General features: G+C 46.4%; 2 protein-coding genes across 4 annotated transcripts; one reads left to right on the top strand and one right to left on the bottom strand.

Moving 5' to 3' along the window:
* Positions 1-4786: 4786 nt before the first annotated feature.
* On the bottom strand, positions 4787-12714 carry LOC310645699 (protein FAM200C-like). The gene is made up of 7 exons (XM_083371678.1): positions 12603-12714; positions 10355-10833; positions 9526-9640; positions 8873-8958; positions 7751-7877; positions 7402-7602; positions 4787-6868 (listed from the first exon to the last, which is right to left on the bottom strand). The coding sequence occupies exons 2-7, from the start codon at positions 10733-10735 to the stop codon at positions 5025-5027; spliced, it is 2754 nt and encodes a 917-aa protein (XP_083227804.1). The 5' UTR covers positions 10736-10833; positions 12603-12714; the 3' UTR covers positions 4787-5024.
* Positions 12715-12846: 132 nt separating this feature from the next.
* LOC310645434 (uncharacterized protein) lies at positions 12847-16864 on the top strand. 3 transcript variants are annotated; one of them, XM_083371139.1, is made up of 3 exons: positions 12847-12945; positions 13915-14034; positions 15399-16864. In XM_083371139.1, exons 2-3 carry the CDS (start codon positions 14001-14003, stop codon positions 16520-16522), a joined length of 1158 nt encoding a protein of 385 aa, XP_083227265.1. In that variant the 5' UTR covers positions 12847-12945; positions 13915-14000; the 3' UTR covers positions 16523-16864. The 3 variants fall into 3 exon arrangements, with proteins under 3 accessions (XP_083227265.1, XP_083227264.1, XP_083227266.1); XM_083371138.1 differs by lacking the exon at positions 12847-12945 and adding an exon at positions 13211-13267; XM_083371140.1 differs by lacking the exon at positions 12847-12945 and adding an exon at positions 13376-13401.
* The last annotated feature ends 839 nt before the right edge of the window (positions 16865-17703 follow it).

Raw genomic sequence — 17703 nt, 5'->3', positions numbered from 1 at the left:
TTGGGTTTTCGTGTCATCTGGCTCCAAGTGTGTGAGCCTACCAAGAGCTGGAGGCTAGGCTGAAGGCTGTCTGTGGTACATGGAGTGGCTTCCTCAAGTTCTAAATGAAGGTGGTTTCCCTAAGTTTAAAGTGGCCTCCACTCCAGAGGATATGCTAAGTCTTGGATGAGAGTCCTTCTGTATTTGTCAGAGCCATGCAGTGTAGAGAGGCTATTGTCACTAACCTGTTCCTGTAACTTAGCTTGTGGGAAGAAGACACAGTAAGCATAAGGGAAGATCCTGTGGCATGAAATCAACTCTTGGAAGTGGTGGCCTCCAACTGCTTCTCCTCTTAGTATTTTTGAGTGTTGACCCCAAGATCAAGAACAAGAGAGAAGACAGAGCAAAGCATTGTTATTAAGGCAGTAGTTGGAACCAAAAGCTTGAGCTAGCCTTCAAAACTCTTTAATGGGAAGAAGTGATCCAAAGTCTGTATACCAAAAAAAGGAACTGGTTCTCTATCTCATCATCTAGGGTTTCATGACCTTGAAGAAGCATTGGAAGCAGAAGAAATCCTCAAGAGATGACAGCACCTTTTAATGTTTACCCACTGTGTCTTAAGCATTTATGGTCAGAGTGACTGAGTCATGCACACTATGCTCACAAAACCCAACCCAACTCCATGGTAGTTTAGTATGTTGAGCCAACAGATGTGTAGAAGCAGGGACAACCATTAAAAAAGAAATCACTACCAATATCACACAAAGACTATTGTTCCATCCTTATGGTAAATAAAAGGCTGAAGAAGTCTGTTCAACTTTGAGTTGCTTTTCTTGAACATTTTCACACATTCTTTCTTAACTGTGTGACTGGTCTGTTTTGCATATTGATATCTACACCAATAAGCAGGTTTCTCCTTGAGAAGAATATTTCTCCAGCCCTTTGCTATCTGAGTGTTCTGACAATCGCCTTGTAACTTTCAGTCCTTTCCCAAATAGGAGGCAACCTACTGTTGGTAAAAAAATAATTGACCCAGCTTGCATAGGTAGTTATCACTTGCTATCTAGTCATCTTAACTGAAAGTCCCTTTTGTATATAAAGCTCAAGCTTTCCCATTAAGCTCCTCTTTCTTCCCTTTAGAACAGGGGTGTTCAACCTTGGCAACTGTAAGACCTGTGGACTTCAACTCCCAGAATTCCCCAGGAATTCTGGGAGTTGAAGTCCACAGGTCTTGAAGGGGCCAAGTCTTAAAGTTGCCAGGTCTTGAAGTCCACAAGTCTTAAAGTTGCCACGGTTGGACACACCTCTTTTAGAGCATCTCCTTCCTGCTGCCAACCCTCCTTTTTTTCAGCATCTGTGATCTTTCTGCTTCTTCATTGGTGCCTGTTTTGGCACCACATTGATTTTGGTTGAGCCCTTCCCACTCCACTCTCTTGTCAAACCAGCCATCTTCTGCAGTTCTGCTCACCTAGGCATAACTGGCCCCCAAGGAGCACCAAAGTCAAGTGTGGGACCAGCAAACCTTTTGAATTATAGAGGAGATTCTTTTAATCCTGCATTAACACGGACTGGCCATAAATAATTCAGCCTCCTACACTGTGCTTGCATAGAGTTCTTGCATGTGTGTTCTGCATACGCATCCCACATTGTCAAAGTAGGTCATGGCAGCAGTAGCTGTCCTAGAAAAGATGCACTTTTCCTTCTGAATTTATAACCACACTAAAAAGGGACAAACCCCAACCTGAATTTGGAATAGTATAACCAGTATCATTCATACAAGACAAAAATAGCTAGATTGGGCAATATGTAATATTGAAATCTATCGGCCGGGACGTGCTATTTTCCAGATGTTGTCTTGCAACTCAATCAGTCAGAATAGAACTGGAAGGGACCTTGGAGGTCTTCTAGTCCAACCCCTCTGCTCAAACATGAGACCCTACCTGTGCCATTTCAGACAACTGGCTATCTAGTCTCTTCTTAAAAGTCTTCGGTGTTGGAGCATCCCCAACTTCTGAAGGCAAGTTCTGTTCCACTGATTAACTGTTCTCACTGTTAGAAAGTTTATCCTCGGTTGATTCTTTCTTTGATTAGTTTCTCTCCCTTGCCTTTTGTCCTGCCCTCTGGGGCTTTGGAAAATAAGTTGACCTCCCCCTTCTTTGTGGCAGCCCCTCAAATACTAGAACACTACTATCCTGTCCTCTTTTTCTCATGCGTTCTCTGACATTATCCATGCTGGAACTGTAACTTAGCCTGAGGGGGTAAAATGGGTCCTTCATTCCTATGTTATATTTTAGCTCTGGTTATGTCTAAAAGAACAGGTCGCATAAATGAAAGTTAGAACATTTCTCTTTTGACTTCATCAAGCCATGGTTTGCTCAAGTAGACCAGGGTTTGCTCAAGTAGACCAGGGAGTAGCACAACGCAACCAAAATTAAACTAAATACTTAAATGTTTTTGTATGTGTGTGTGTGTGTGCGTGTGTTGCACAAGCCAGGCCTATGTGACACTAGTCTACAATTGCTTAAGGGAAGTTTAACTTTCGCTTCCAGCATCAGAAAAGCGTGGTCTGCTGTGTTCTCTTAATCCAAGCCTCACCATCAAATCTTTGCTTCATCTCCAAAGCAGAACAGTAAAACTTTCAACATAAACTACTGACAGAAGCTCTTAAGGATTCACACAGAAGGCCAAGATGCTCCATATAGATTCGGGCAAGTAAACGTCAGGCAGCTGGGCGGTCTTTTTGTCCTCCCCCCCCCTCTATAAACTGTTTTTTGGAACAAAATTCTAAACTTGGCTGTGGTGCCATCTAGAGGTGTATTGCCTTTCTTTTGGTTCCTAAGTGATAACTAGATTCTGACATAGTTTTGCTCTGCCATTAAATAGAGATGAGACTTGGCATTAAATGGGTCCTTTTTTCAACCAAGAAATGGAGCTTTTCTGGTGCATGGCACGAATGAAGCTGTTGCATGAAGGACATCTCTGCTCCAATTTAATTCCCAAGAGCGGTGTTTCTCAACTTTTTTGCAACATGAAGGTGGGTGGATTTCCACACCCAGAATTCCCCAGGCAGCATGGAAACTGAAGCCCACGTATCTTCCAATGGCTAAGTTTGAGACACATTTTCAGAAGTGTGGACTTCAACTCCCAGAATTCCCAAGGCAGCGTGCTCCTTTGGAAACATCCAAATCCGCCATTTTCCTCACCAGAAACTTGCTGTTGGGCAACACATGTAACTTCATTCATAAAGAGACAGCTTGTATTTGATTTGGGATCACATGACTTAACCTCGGGTGCTTTCATAGTAGGGTGGGACAACCTCAACATTTTGCCGCCCTCTTGGTAGGAAGCTGCTACAAGCAACTTCCAACTCTTAGGAACAAACCTATTATCCAAACACGCCAATTCTCTTCTGGAAAAGTTTAATGCTGTGTATTGTATGTAGAAAATAAGACACAATCCCACTCTCCACACCTTTGTTAAGATGTTCAAAGCAACCCAGGGAGGCTTACTTTGTTTTAGCTGGCTTTGTCAGGGCTCATTTCTGTATTGGGCAATTTAACGATCATCTTTTATCACCCTTGTCGTCACCAGATGTTTTGCTTTTATTCGGAAGACACACAAATCAAGAATTTTTACTACGGAGAGGGTCACAAGAAATTATCCACTTAACCCAGATTTTCACTGTACTTTATGAGAGATTCTGAATACGGCAATTGTTTTTCAGATTTCTTCTTATATCCTGGCCTTCATATGAAACAAGGAACTTCCATCATTTTCCAAGAACTGGTTGGTGGGAAAACATGGGGGTGACCTCTCTATAAATTCCATCTCATACTTAGCATCTCAGCACTTAAAATAAATACTAGTTGTGCTGCATGGCATCTATATAGATACCCTTTATGGATATTCATCTCGGTTATAACACGTTTATGTTCTGGACTCCTAGCATTGATAAGAATTAACAATTCTTAGCTTTTTATTAAGTTTTTTAAAACAAAAGTCAGTCAGAAAAAGTGCTGCTAGACTTCCCCGGTCCCAAAGGTGCTTTTCCAAAAGGCTTTTGTTTTTTCTTGAAGAAGTTTCACTTCTCATCCAAGAAGCTGGACTGAAGAAGCCTCCCGGATGAGAAGCGAAACGTCTTCAAAGAGAAAAAACGAAGTCCAGTTGCCCCTTGAAAAAGCACCTTTGGGACAACCGTGACCTGGATGACGGAGAATACTCTTTTTGATTTTTGTAACCAGAAATTAACACAGTTGTCTTTGAAAAATACTGATATGGTTTCACTTGTGCGTATATCTGAATAAACGACCGAGATAGGCAGCAAACAGCTTGTTTCCATTCTACCTTTGCACACATGCCTTTTACACAAAAGTGTTTCATGTTGCTTATTAAAGGTGTAAGTATTTTCCCTGCCTTACACCACGGCACACAACCCATGGCCTTTAAAATCTGGCCACAATTGTTGAGAGCAGCAAAGCTCCTATGATTCTGAGAGGCAAAAAGATATTAAAACTCTCTTTTAAGTACTGAAATAGAGAGATTAGTTTTAAAAGGCAAATTTTCAGAATGGCCCATCAGATCCACCAGCTTCAGTTTGGCACTTTGCCAGCGTTGTCATTCAAGGGGAGGAGGGGGGGAATCAAATGGGCAATAAAGCTGTATAGTTTTTATGATGAGAACTTGGGACACTCAAGGCGGTGTCTATGTATGATGCAACCTTTTGTAACGTTTTGCACCTCCAACATATTAAATGCGATCCTTGTGTACATAAATGGTCCCATCACAACACAGGGCTGGCAACAGACGATTCCACATATAAAAGAGTATTTATTGATTTGCATAGTAGAGAGGGCAGGTGGGCGTATAATCCAACATTATTCCTAGACTATCGGTACATAATTATATTCACAGTTACAAATAAACTGGTATACATTTAAGCCTAGTATCTCTACCACTGGATGGAACACAGAATAGAAAATAAAAAAGGGAAGACTGCTCTACACCAGGTAAGGAACCAGTGCAAAACAGCCACATTCTGCCTAAGTTCAGTGGGAGGCTTGGCACTGCATGCCGTCGGCGAGCCTGTTGTAATTGGGAGTGTAGGAAGAGATTGCCACTCGCAAACAGTCATCCAGATGTTTGTCCGTCATCCGCGTTCTATTCTTTGACTTGATAAATCTCCGGGTCGAGAAGACAGACTCACACTGGTAAGTGGACCCAAAGTAAGACTTGATCTTGGCAGCTGTTTTCCTCAACAGAGGAAATTTTTGGGCATCGACCAAGTTCCAAAAGTTGGCATGACTCGAGTTGGACTTCAGAAGGATGTCGTTCTGGAGGCCGGCAATCTCCGCCTTGACCTCTTCCACCATGGCCTGGCACAGCTCCCCGATGGCCACAGCCGTCTCTGCCACATCGATCGGACTGAATGGGTTCTCAAAGAAGGACACCACTGGCTCGATGCCGGTGAACTGCTGGAAGCGGGCATGAAATTGTTCCTCTAAGGTCTCCAGGTAACCCACAAATGGGGCGTTGTTGAAATCGCTCTCCCCGACCACTTGCTTCATGGAAGGGAAGGGAAGAAGGGACTTCACCTCCAGGTGTGACTTCCACAACCTCAGTTTGCCTTTGAAGGAGTGCACTGAGGAGATCATCCCGCAGATGTGCTTATCGTTTCGATGAAGTTCAATATTCAAACCGTTGAGTTCTTGCATCAAGTCCGCAAGGAAAGCTAAATCCACTAGCCAAAACCTATCATCCAGCTGTTCCACATACTGGTCTTTCGTCTTTAAAAAGGCCTTTATTTCATCCCTCAGGGTTAAAAACCTGGCGAGGACTTTGCCTTTGCTGAGCCATTTGACCTCCGTGTGCAAGATCAGGTCCCCGTACTCCACGTCAACATCCTTCAGGAGGGCTTTAAAGAGCCGATGCTGCAAAGAGACGGCGCGGATAGAGTTTATGATTTTAGTCACCACGTCCATGACATGTTTAAACTGCAGGACTTTGGCACACAGGGCCTCTTGGTGGATGATGCAGTGATACGAAATAAACTTTGGAAAAGATTCGTCCTTCTGGCAGTGAGCAATGAACCCGTCCATGCTGCCCACCATCGCTGGCGCACCATCGGTCGTGATGGAGGAGAGTTTATGAAGAGGCAGGTTGATTTCAGTGGCGTAGTTCTTGAAAGTCAGGAATATATCTTCGCCTCTTGTTTTTCCTTTCAAAGACAAGATTTTGAGGAGCTCTTCCTTCACTGCAAGATCGCTAAAGACCAGCCTCACGATCATGGCCAACTGGGACGTGTCGCTTATGTCCGTGGACTCGTCCAGCTGCAGGGAAAACCAGAGGCACTTCTGCAGATCGCTTTGCAGCTGGTATTCCAAGTCGTTCGAGATGGATTGGATTCTGCGAGAAACGGTGTTCCCAGACAACTGAAGCTTTTGTATCGCAGTCATGATTTCTTTCTTATTGGAGAAGCCTTCGAAAATCGAGTCGGCGGCCGTCAGAAACACCTCTTTCAGCAGCTCGCCGTCCTCAAAGGGTTTGTTCCTTTTAACCAGCAAACTGGCAATTTTGAAAGAGGCAATGGTGGTGTTCTTGGAGTGGACCACGGGTTTGGTGTAGACGGTCAGCTGGGAGGCAAATTTGGACTTCATCTCCTTCACTTTCATCTTACGAAGCTCGGAGTCCAGGGGATAGTTTTTGGCGAACGTGCCGTGGTTTCTCTCGAAGTGCCTCTGGACGTTGTGCTTCTTTGCAACTGCGACCGTGGACGAGCAGATTAAGCACACCGATTTGCCATTCACGTCCATGAAACAGTATCGTTCCTCCCATTCTTTATGGAACAGGTACGTCCTTTGTCTTTTACGGGCTGGCTCGCTTATTTTTGCAACTAGAAGACAACAACAACAACAACAACAAAATAAAACCATGATAGTTCAGCGCCTACTTGTAAGCAAAGTTTTTTTTTTAAAAAAAGGCTTTTTAAAATTACACTGTAAGCAGATGATGTGATGGAATGCAGTCTGGATTCCCAGGAGGGAGGGGCTCCCTCCCAGAGGTCAACTAGAGCTTGGAATGCCGGGTGGGCAGGCAGAAGGCTAAGCAGCCCCTCCCTAGCAATTCACAAACTATATCTCTAGTTATGCAAATACAGTCTGCTTTAGTCTTTAGGCAAGATTCCATCTGCAGGCAAACAGCAATAAAGAAACTATTTGGAACTCCAGGTGTGGTTCTTGGGGCCTGACGCAGCTGCCATCTTGCCTTGTAACCCCCTCTCCCCCCTTTTGGCAGTCCACGCTCAGTAAAACCAGAAGGGAACACCTTCCACACGCTAAACATAAAATATGCTTTCTACCCAAAGAATTGTAAACATCTTCTTAACACCAGATTTAAATCAGGAGTGATCCAGCATTTGGCACTTACTGTTCATTTTCTCTATTTTTTCTTGGACTGCATTTTGATGGAAGTTACTGCTCTGGGAAGCGGAGGAGTCGTTCAGCTCCATCATCCTTTTCCGATTGGGTACCGATTTTCTCCTCTGTTTCTCCCTCTTTTTAATGCCGTCACTTTCTGGCAGTCCCACCGATGGGTCTCCTTTTCTCTCGGCTGCCCACTTATCAGCTTCTGCAGTGAACACAGGAAGCTAGTAAAAGCTCTTTTGGGAAACAGAGGCACCAACCAAACCCAGTTAACCCAAGCTGCGTTCAGGATTGTCTTTCCACTTTGGCAAAAAGGGTATAATTTCATAATGGATGAAAGAGAGAACGCTTACCAAAGGCAGCTCTAAGTCCACAATCTTGCTCCACAGCTTGCTTGCGGAAACCTTTCTGGTCAGGATCGGGCGGGGTCCCTTCTTTCTCGGTGACCTGGACAGCCACATCCTCAGTCGCCACAGGGACCTGGAAGGATGACAGGAAGTAGAGTCACTAGCAAAATTCAACGGCTAGTTCACCCGTGAGATGGAATCATGAGGAGGACCCTGGTCTGTGGGAGTGACCTTGGGGAATGAGGGGAAGGGACCCTGCCCAGAGAATGATCAGATAACAGGGAGAGGAGCCCACAGCTGCCTAAGGCAGAGGTCCCCAACCTTTTGGGCACCAGGGACCACTTCGGCAGAGGAAGGTTTCTCCACGGACCGGAAAGGGCGTGGTTTTGTGTGCTGCCTGCATCCCACGGATGGGGCTTTGCTTGTTTGTGCGGACCGGATGTTGGCAGGCCATGGCCCAGTACTGGTCCACAGACCGGGGGTTCGGGACCCCTGGCCTAAGGAGGAAAGAAGAAGAAGGAAAGAAGGAAAAAAGGAAAAAAGGAAAAAAGGAAAAAAGGAAAGAAGAAAGAAGAAAGAAAGAAAGAAAGAAAGAAAGAAAGAAAGAAAGAAAGAAAGAAAGAAGCAAGGAAGGAAGGAAGGAAGGAAGGAAGAAAGAAAGAAAGAAAGAAAGAAAGAAAGAAAGAAAGAAAGAAAGAAAGAAAGAAGAAAGAAAGAAAGAAAGAAAGAAAGAAAGAAAGAGAAAAAGAAAGAAAGAAAGAAAGAAAGAAAGAGAAAGAAAGAAAAAGAAAGAAAGAAAGGAAAGAAGGAAAGTAAGAAAGAAAGAAAGAAAGAAAGAAAGAAAGAAGCAAGGAAGGAAGGAAGGAAGAAAGAAAGAAAGAAAGAAAGAAAGAAAGAAAGAAGGAAGGAAGGAAGAAAGAAAGAAAGAAAGAAAGAAAGAAAGAAAGAAAGAAAGGAAAGAGAAAAAGAAAGAAAGAAAGAAAGAGAAAGAAAGAAAGAAAGAGAAAGAAAGAAAAAGAAAGAAAGAAAGGAAAGAAGGAAAGAAGGAAGGAAAGAAAGAATCTGAAGGAGATTTCTTTTTGCTAACCATTTAAGATATAAGTTTTGCAGTGATTTGCTTTTCCACACCTGAGCCTGTTGCACAGTCGTTAAGTCTCCGCCACCACAGAGAAGTGATGTTGACTGGGCACGTATTACTGACATCATTCCATCTCCTGGAAGAAACCAAAGGTAATAATACGGGTTTATGTGTTATCTCGGGAACTACGTTGAGTTTCAGGAGAGCCGTAAATATCAGCCAGTTGCCAAGTATCCGAATTTGATCATGTGACCTTGAAGATGCTGCAATGGTTATAAGTGTGAGAAACGGTCGTAAGTCACTGTTTTCAGTGCCATTTAGTGACCTTGAACAGTCACTAAATCAACTGTTGTAAATCAAGGACCAACTGTACCAGATTTGGTTAATATAGCCTTACGATAAAGTAGAATTAATTCATATTGTTGCGTTTGCTTGCCTGGTTTGTAATGGTTGCGAGAAGGGTGAGAAATGGTCACAGGCCACTTTTTCCAGTGCCGTTTTAACTTCAAACGGTCAATAAACGAACCGTCGTAAGACGAGGACCACCTGTGCTTGATGTTGAAAATACAGCAAACCCATCTTTCAACTCTGGGAAACGACTGGAGATCTATCTTTGCTTGAAAGGAGACCGGTAAAAGCTGATGTCTAGGTTCCCCGGAGGAAAGACAGCAAGCGAGTGGAAAAGCAACCTGTTCATCCTTACCTTGTAGTATGGACGTTCCATCCCCTTCGTGCTTCATCCACCTTCGTAGGGCACTCTGTCGGGCATCTGAGGCAGTCTTGAACGGTTCAGGAAAGTTGGGGCCCGACTCTGTGTACTGAAAGACAGAACGAAGGGGGAATGTCAACCGTCCCAACTTGCTCAATTAGAAAAAGGAAGACTCTCAAATCCACGATTAACGAAAGCACGCTTTGCTAAAGTCAAGTGGTTACAGAGAGGCAAAGCCGGATCTGAGCTTTTCATGCCCAAAGTATACCGTTCACTTATTCACCCCTTATTCCCACCGTCGCCCTTGGTTACCTCTAAGCGTCCAACTGAATCCACACAAGTCGTTTGGGTAACAGTCCCTGTCTTTGAGGGCTGGATGGTGCTGCATTCCATAGTGTGACCTTGGCACTGTCGAAGGCTCTCACTGGATACCACAATGCTTAGTTTTGAGTTGTCTTGTACTATCCTACCCCCATTATCCTCCCCCACAGTTCTTCCCCACCCATTGCCTATGACAGACGGCAGCAAGCAAAGCATGGCATTACACAGGGGTCTTCAAACTTGGCCCTTTTACGACTTCTGGACTTCAACTCCCAGAATTCCTCAGCCAGGCACGTGTGCCTGAGGAATTCTGGGAGTTTGAAGTCCACAAGTCGTAAAAGGGCCAAGTTTGAAGACCCCTGGCATAGCAAGAGGGCAGTCCTCACAGGCAAAACAGTTAGGAACCCCATCCCATGTGTACAAACACACACACACACACACACACGACCAGAAAGCTCCAAGCAATTGAGAAGAGGGTTGGGAGCAGGACCAAACATTTTACCTGCTGTTCTTCTTGTTTCTTGTCTTCGGCCTGGGTCAAGAGGTAAATTTCAGCCAGGGCTACAGCTTGGGAACTGGTCTCGGCTCCACATTCCCGGACCCACCTCTGCATCTCCGGAGGAATTACAGCCAGGAATTGCTCAAGGATGAGCATATCCAAAATCTGGTTCTTTGTGTGCTGCTCTGGTCTGAGCCACAGATGGCAGAGATCGTGGAGCTGCTTACAGACCTCCCGGGGTCCCTTGGCCTCCTGGTAGTGGAGCTGCCGGAAACACTGCCGATGGAGCTCAGGGTGCAGGTCCCAGTTTTCTGCCCCGCTCCCTGACTTGATGGTCTCAGGGTCCCTTCCAGCTTCTGCGCCAGCTGCCTGTGGTTCATCCATCCTTGAGATGTTCTCCTGGCGGGGCAGACGGTCTTCCTGGGCTGCCAATATCAGCCACGAGGGCAAGGATGCCTCTGATTGATGACGGCCACCAGCTTCTGCAAAGTCAAGACCACGTAGAGTCATGGCCAAATTCCTCAAGCACAGGAAGCCTCTTCCCAGTGTGGGTGACCATCAGGGAACGACAGGAAATTCCCACTGAATGAGCCTCCCTTTTAACATCAATTTTTACCTTTTCATTTATTTACTAGGTACGTCACACAGCAGTCATTCCCAAGGAGTTTGGAGGATGGAGTAAAGGGCCCTCCCTCGGCAGTGGAAGACAACAAGGCAAACTCTCAGACCATTATCTTGTCCAACCCTGGCAACTTTTAAGACTTGCGGACTTCAACTCCCAGAATTCCCTAGCCAGCATCCTCCAAAATACGATCCAGGGTTAGTAGCGAGATTTTGCCTAGTCCAAAACTACAAAAACTTCCCATCTGCCTTCAGAAAGTGATTTCAACCCCATTTTTCTTCTAAACAAGATGACAGGCAGTCCTTGATTCGCAACCCTTCATTAGTGACTGTGTGAAGTTACAATGGCAGAGAAAAAAGTGACTTTATGACTGTTTTTTTTTACACTTAATGACCGTTGCAGCATCCCTGTGGTCAAGTGCTCAAAATTCAGAGGCTTGGCAACTGACTCGTGTTTATGATGGTTGCAGTGTGCCGCGGACACACGGTCAGCTTTTGTGACCTTCTGACAAGCAAAGTCAATGGGGGAAGCCGTATTCACTTAAGGCCTGCTACTGTTGTGATTCAGGGTCAGCCTGTGGGTTCGGCAGTTGGGTCGGAAGACTCAGAGGAGGAGGAGGAGGGGGGTGTTGAAGACCTTGCTGAGGGGGTTGAAGATCTTGCTGATGATAGCCCTCAGGCAGGCCCCTCCCACTTGGTCACCATGGAGACCCAGCTGTGTGAGCCTGACAGTGTGGATGAAGATGACCCACAGCTGGCCCTGTTCAAGGACGCCCGACGAAGGAGGCAGAGAGAAGCCACGCCCTGAACTCTATATAAGGGGAATGTGTGGGGAGGGCTGGTTTGCTGAAGGCAACCGCTTGGATAGTTCGCTTGGATAGTTGTGTTTCTTAAAGCTCCTGTTTCTTGGTTCGTGTCTTGTTTGTTTTTGTAGCTATAAATTTGGCAGGCGTAATTCCAGCCTCTTGCCGTTTGTAAAGGGGTTGTCCCTGCCTTTTCTGCAGGGCCTGTAGCAGGCTGGTACAGAACAGCTACTGAGTTAATAAATGCCTCGCTTAGCAACAGAAGTGGGCTCAATTGTGGTCGTAAATTGAGGATTACCTGTATTTTTCTGCAGGATCCAAGAGGGACAGAAAAGTTGCAAAAAGAATGGCAGCCCAGTTCCCACCCAGTCCCCAAAGAAGAGAGTCATCCTCTGGGGTGTTTCACCTTCCACGGAACATCCCCTCTTTACAGAGCCCCCCACCCCCTGCACTACAGAGAAGGGATGGCTGGGGGGGGGGTTGCAAGGGGACGCCCCCCCACACGCGTGGCAGGGGAAGAGAAGGAGGGCTCCCCTGCTTGCCTTCATTGTTCTCTCTCTCTCTCGTTGAACAATACCTGGATGCTGAGCCCCCCCCCCGCCCCCCACTCTGGCTTTGCAGAAAGACGGGAGGAAGCGCCAGGACAGGCGGACGAGGACCCCTCCCCACCAGCAGACCCCGCCCCGCCCTTTCTGTGTTGCTGCTTTGTAAAGGGAGAGGGTGGGCTTTTCCCCTCCCGGGGGGGGAAGGGAATCCCACCCCATCGTCTCTGCAGCTCCGGGACGCCCCTCTCTGCCAAGCCAGGCTGGCAAGGGCTGCAAACTCACCCAGTTCCCGCAAGGGGGTCCGCCATGCAAAGCCCGGAGGAGATGGGGGGGGGGGAAAGGCCACTCCCCCCTTCCCCCCACCCCCACTGGAAAAGGCGGAGCAGGAAGAGTCCTGGGCTTGCAAGGGAAGGAACCCCCCCCCGGCCTTTTTTCCCCAATTCTCTTCCTCTCTAGGAAGTTGGCTCGTTTCATTTAACCCTTGCAAAGCCACGAGGAAGAATCGGCCCCCTCCTCCACCCCTCCCCGCCGCCCTTTTGCAAGCAGCGCAGGATGCAGGCGAAAACATCTGGGCACCGCTGGGCGGCCGCGGCCAGACTGCAGCGGATGCATAGAAATTGCAAAGGTATGCAAAGCTGCAACGCCCTCCTCCGCCCTCTGCTTCTCATCAGGGGGGGCAATGAAAAGCCTTTCCCACCCCCAGCAAGATATATTTTCCCCCCCCTCTCCCGCTGTAAGGAGGCGCCTTGCCTCGAAAGCGCGAGCGAGGCTTCGCTGCGGCCACGGCCGCCGAAGGGTTAAAACTAGCGACGGCTGAATTCCTAGAGCGGAAGAGAAATCTAAAAAAAGGAAACAGGAAGAAGAAAGGGAAAAGCCCTCTCTAGGAAACAGGCTCCTCCCAGGAGAGGGCGGGAGGGGCGCCTGTAGGATGGGGGGGTCCGCTGCGGGTGAGCCCCGAGGCTTTTGGGGGGAGCAGGGCGGCCTGCCGCTGCGGGGGAGGGCCGGGAGGGCGGCCCAGGAGCTGGAGGAGACCTCCAGGCTGGAGCCCTTGCGGGGAGGGGGGGGCAGAGGGACTTTTCAGGTTAATCCTGTATTTTTTTCCAATAGAAAATCATGGTTTGGGTTCGTATGGGGGAGGGGGGGAAGTGTGTTTGTGTGTGGGGTGCGCGTGGCCTTGAGACGTGGACAGAAAAGCCTGCTCCGCCCCCCCAGCCCCCCTATTTCCATTCTGCATAGCAATTTTGATGGATGCTATTCATGGAGGTTTAAATCAGGAGTCTCCCACTTTTAAGACCGGTGGACTTCAACTCCCAGAATTCCTTAGCCATGATGGCTGGCTGGGGAATTCTGGGAGTTGCAGTCCACCGGTCTTTAAAAGTGGCCACGGTGGGACACTCCCCCATGGAGGCACATGTGCCTGGCTGAGGAATTCTGGGAGCTGAAGTCCACAAGTCATAAAAGGGCCACGTTTGAAGACCCCCCCCAGGTTTAAATGGTACAGAAGAGACCCTGCTGCTTCTCCCGAAACAGCGTTGTGTGTTACTGATTCGTATTTTGTATACAAGCCAGTGAGCAAGTTCCTTTTTCTTTTTAGAATCGCTTGCCCTTTGAGAAAGGCATGCATGCTGTGGAGAAGTGGACTTTGCTGAATCTTGAGCAGAGTCCTTTAGCGGTCTAGACATGGAAGACAATTGTGCGGTTGTGAACCCTTTCGGTAAGTTTTCTGAGTTTTCAGAATCAGAATGCTTTGCACAATCTGTGTTTCGTGACCTCGTACTTCTTTCTTCTGGTGTAGCAAAAGATGATATGGCTTGGCTAAATGAAAACACTTGGTTTTTGCTATTGATGCAATTCTCCAGTCATTGTTACAGTAATTGAATGTCAGCCCCAAGTATTAAAAGCACAATGAATGTGGTGATTTATCAATGAGCATTAGATTATGGAACGAGTAAGAATTAACCTGAAATCCTAGAACTTGGGATTTAAGTAGCATCTTTTCTGAAACTTTTAAGTGTCTGCCTTTTAATAAAATGTGCTTGTTTTCAACTGTCATAAATACATGCCAGTTGCACGCGGCTGAATTTTGATCATGTGACCACGAGGATGCAGCAACAGTTAAGTATTAAAACTAGACATATGCCCCATTTTTGACTGCCATTGTAACTGAAGGGCCAGCATATAAATGCTTGTTAGTCAAAGACTACCTTTATGTCTCTTCTATAATCCCATGGAATCTTAAAAGCCTGTTGTAATAATGCTCTTCACCTCCTATTAGAGGACAGAGAACGAGAATGGAGGAATGAATTACCCAGAAATGATGCCACAAGGAAGAATTCCTGCTCCATAATCTTTGTTATTAAAAGAGTAAAAAAATGAGAAGAGATACTGTAAAAATTTGCCTGCCCAAACCTAAAAACTCAAGTCGGATTGATTAGCGTGGCATCTAAAATCATTCTGATGGTGCCGCAAAATAGTGACCACTTATCTCTGAAATAAAAAGATGAGAAAAGCACATCTTCCTTCCCCTGTCCTGACCACTTTCTACAGAGGGACGATCGAGAGCATCCTGTCTGGTTTGGGAGCATCCCTGCTTCAGACAGGAAGGCAGTGCAGTGGTGAGGATGGCCGAAAAGATCATTGGCAGTTCCCTCCCTCCCATCCAGGACATAGCACAGAAGCGTTGTTTGAACAGGGTCTGTAAGATTATCTGGGACGTTACTCATCCTCTTCACAACCTGTTCTCCTTGTTACGTTCTAGGCGGCTTCGTGGTCCCTGAAGTAGAACATCCAGATTCAGTCAGTTTCATTCCATACAGTATTAACCTTGTGAACTCTCAAGCTTCCTCCTTCTGTTAAATGTTCCAAAATGGTTTAATATTTATGTTATGTATATGTAGGGGTGTGGGTCTATACATGTTGGATATAGTATGTTTAGGTGTGTCATGTGTGTTCACTTTGAGAGCAGGCAACTAAATTCATTTTTGATGTGTGTCGTGCCCACAGTAAAAAAAAAATGACAATAAAGGTTATCTTGGTAGACAAATTAAAAAAAAAATATTATTTTCTTGTTTTCATTAGACGTTAGCAGTTCAGAGATGGAGAATAAAGAAGAATCGTGTCTTTTGGATGCCGCAAAGAAGGGAGATAAGAAAAGGGAGCTGCAGAGAAGGAACACTAAATTAAACCAGATGAGGAATAAAGCCCCTCCCTCTCTGATGGGGGACCACCCTGGTCAGCTTGACAGTCTGGAAAAAACCAGCCAAGGAAAGCAAAAGCATACTTTCCTTCAGCGCCAGAAAAGCTTCCATTCCGACTCGAACCTCATCGCTCACTGCACCAGTTACATCAAAGAGCAGCCGTTTAAGTGCGAGAAGTGCGGAAGGAGCTTCAGTCTGAACGCCCACCTCAGCGCCCATCGGCGAATTCACACGGAGGAGAAGCCCTTCAAGTGCTCCCAGTGCAGCAAAAGCTTCAGCGTGATCACCGGCCTGACCAGTCACCAGAGGAGCCACACCGGCGAGAAGCCCTACAAATGCTCGGAGTGTGGCAAGAGCTACAGTTCCAGCACCAGCATGGCTTATCACCAAAGGACGCACCGTGGGGAGAAACCCTACAAGTGTCTGGAGTGCGGGATTGGCTTCAGTTTGAGCACCAGCCTCATTTCTCACCAGAGGATTCACACGGGCGAAAAGCCCTACAAATGCCTGGAGTGTGGGAAGAGCTTCCGGGTGAGCACCAGCCTCACCTCCCACCAGCGGATCCACACGGGGGAGAAACCCTACAAGTGCTTGGAGTGCGGCAAGAGCTTTTGCGTGAGCACGAACCTCACCTACCATCAGAGGACGCACACGGGGGAGAAGCCCTACAAGTGCTTGGAGTGCGGGATTGGCTTCTGCCTGAGCACCAGCCTCACCTACCACGAGAGGATTCACACAGGAGAGAAACCCTACAAATGCCTGGAGTGCGAGATGAGTTTCCGACGGAGTTCGGATCTCAACACCCACCAGAGGATTCACACGGGGGAAAAACCGTACCAGTGCATGGTGTGTGGAAAGAGCTTCCGGGTCAGCTCCAGCCTCACTTCCCATCAGAGAACGCACACGGGGGAGAAACCGTATACCTGCCTGCAGTGTGGGAAGAGCTTCAGCAGAAGCACACACCTGAACACTCATCAAAGAACCCACAGGGCAGCTGCTGTGTGAATACTTAAGTCTGAAAGAAAATCTCATTGAGGAATTCGCTCAAGGGACACTACCCCCCCACCCCCGTGATTAGAATGTGGAGCAAGATTAAAGTTGTAGTTGACCAAGTGGAGCATATTAATGTTCTGGAACTACAAGAAGAAGCCTATTTCCTTTTCATCTCCTTTGTCCAGATGTCTTTAGTACCTAACTTTTGTGCCTCCCCTACTTTCGTTACTGTAAATGTTGAAACTAGGTTAAAACTTTGCATAACTTTAGTGCTGAATTGTTATACAAGTGACCAATAAAATCTTTAGTATTGTCCATTGTTCTCCAATTATGTTGAAACTTACTAATTCTGTCTCCAGAGAATGCAACCGTCACCCCCATGTCACAGCCCTCTTTGGGGTGAGGGTAAATGGCTGGGGATGGGGGGAAAATACTGCTTGCCTTAACGGGGAATTTCTAGAATGCAAGGCCACTGCAAAAAATTCCAGAAATTAAAATCTGCACATCTGGAGGAAGCCAAGAAAGAAAGTGCTGTCCTAGTGTAGGACTAAAGAGATGTTACTTTAATCTCTGCTAAGACTATGTATAAATCTTGATAAGATGCTACCTGTTAGATCTATAGGTAGATGTTTGACAGCTTGTCTGGGCGAATTATGAGATACAGGAACATATTTTTGAGAGGCTGGGGACACAGCGGTCTTCTCCATGACCTCTAAAAATCGTGGACGCATTGTGCTAGACCTGACCCTAACCGTGCTAGATTACTAAAGTCGGGTTGTTCCTATCTTCAAAAAGGGTGAAAAAAGAATTGATGTTGATACTGGGCAAAATTCTTTAATAAATCCTTAGTGCCTTTAATACTAAAACATCTTGCTTGAGAGAAGTGTTTCTCGAGAATAAATTGGCAGTCCTATGATTACAATTTTACAATTTTTTTATGGGCTTTGGTCGTGGGAATGCAACAGACACTAGTTCTTTATTTTGCAAAGCAGCATGGGGGTCCAATCTTGGCAACTCTTAAAACTTGTGGACTTCAATTCCCAGAATTCCCCAGCCAGCATGCAAAAAGCAGCTGAGAGCCTTGGGGGGAACCCCAAGATGTATATTCTAAAATCCAATGAATAGGATTTGCTTGGTTGTGGCCAGCTGCATTATTTTTATCTAACAAATATAGATTTAATCAACACATCAAA

The sequence above is a fragment of the Vipera ursinii genome (genome assembly GCF_947247035.1).
Source record: "Vipera ursinii genome assembly, chromosome: 11".
Taxonomy (NCBI): domain Eukaryota; kingdom Metazoa; phylum Chordata; class Lepidosauria; order Squamata; family Viperidae; genus Vipera; species Vipera ursinii.
This window is presented reverse-complemented; position numbering and strand designations above follow the sequence as displayed.

Bases quoted from the DNA above. Each gene is read 5' to 3' on its own strand.
- LOC310645699 (XM_083371678.1), bottom strand. From the start codon at position 10,735: ATGGATGAACCACAGGCAGCTGGCGCAGAAGCTGGAAGGGACCCTGAG. The intron at 8,959-9,525 runs GTAAGGATGAAC...GGTTTCTTCCAG, and splicing joins TGGAACGTCCATACTACAAG to GAGATGGAATGATGTCAGTA. The intron at 7,878-8,872 runs GTGTGGAAAAGC...TCATCCTTCCAG, and splicing joins CGACTGTGCAACAGGCTCAG to GTCCCTGTGGCGACTGAGGA.
- LOC310645434 (XM_083371139.1), top strand. From the start codon at position 14,001: ATGGAAGACAATTGTGCGGTTGTGAACCCTTTCG. The intron at 14,035-15,398 runs GTAAGTTTTCTG...TGTTTTCATTAG, and splicing joins TGCGGTTGTGAACCCTTTCG to ACGTTAGCAGTTCAGAGATG.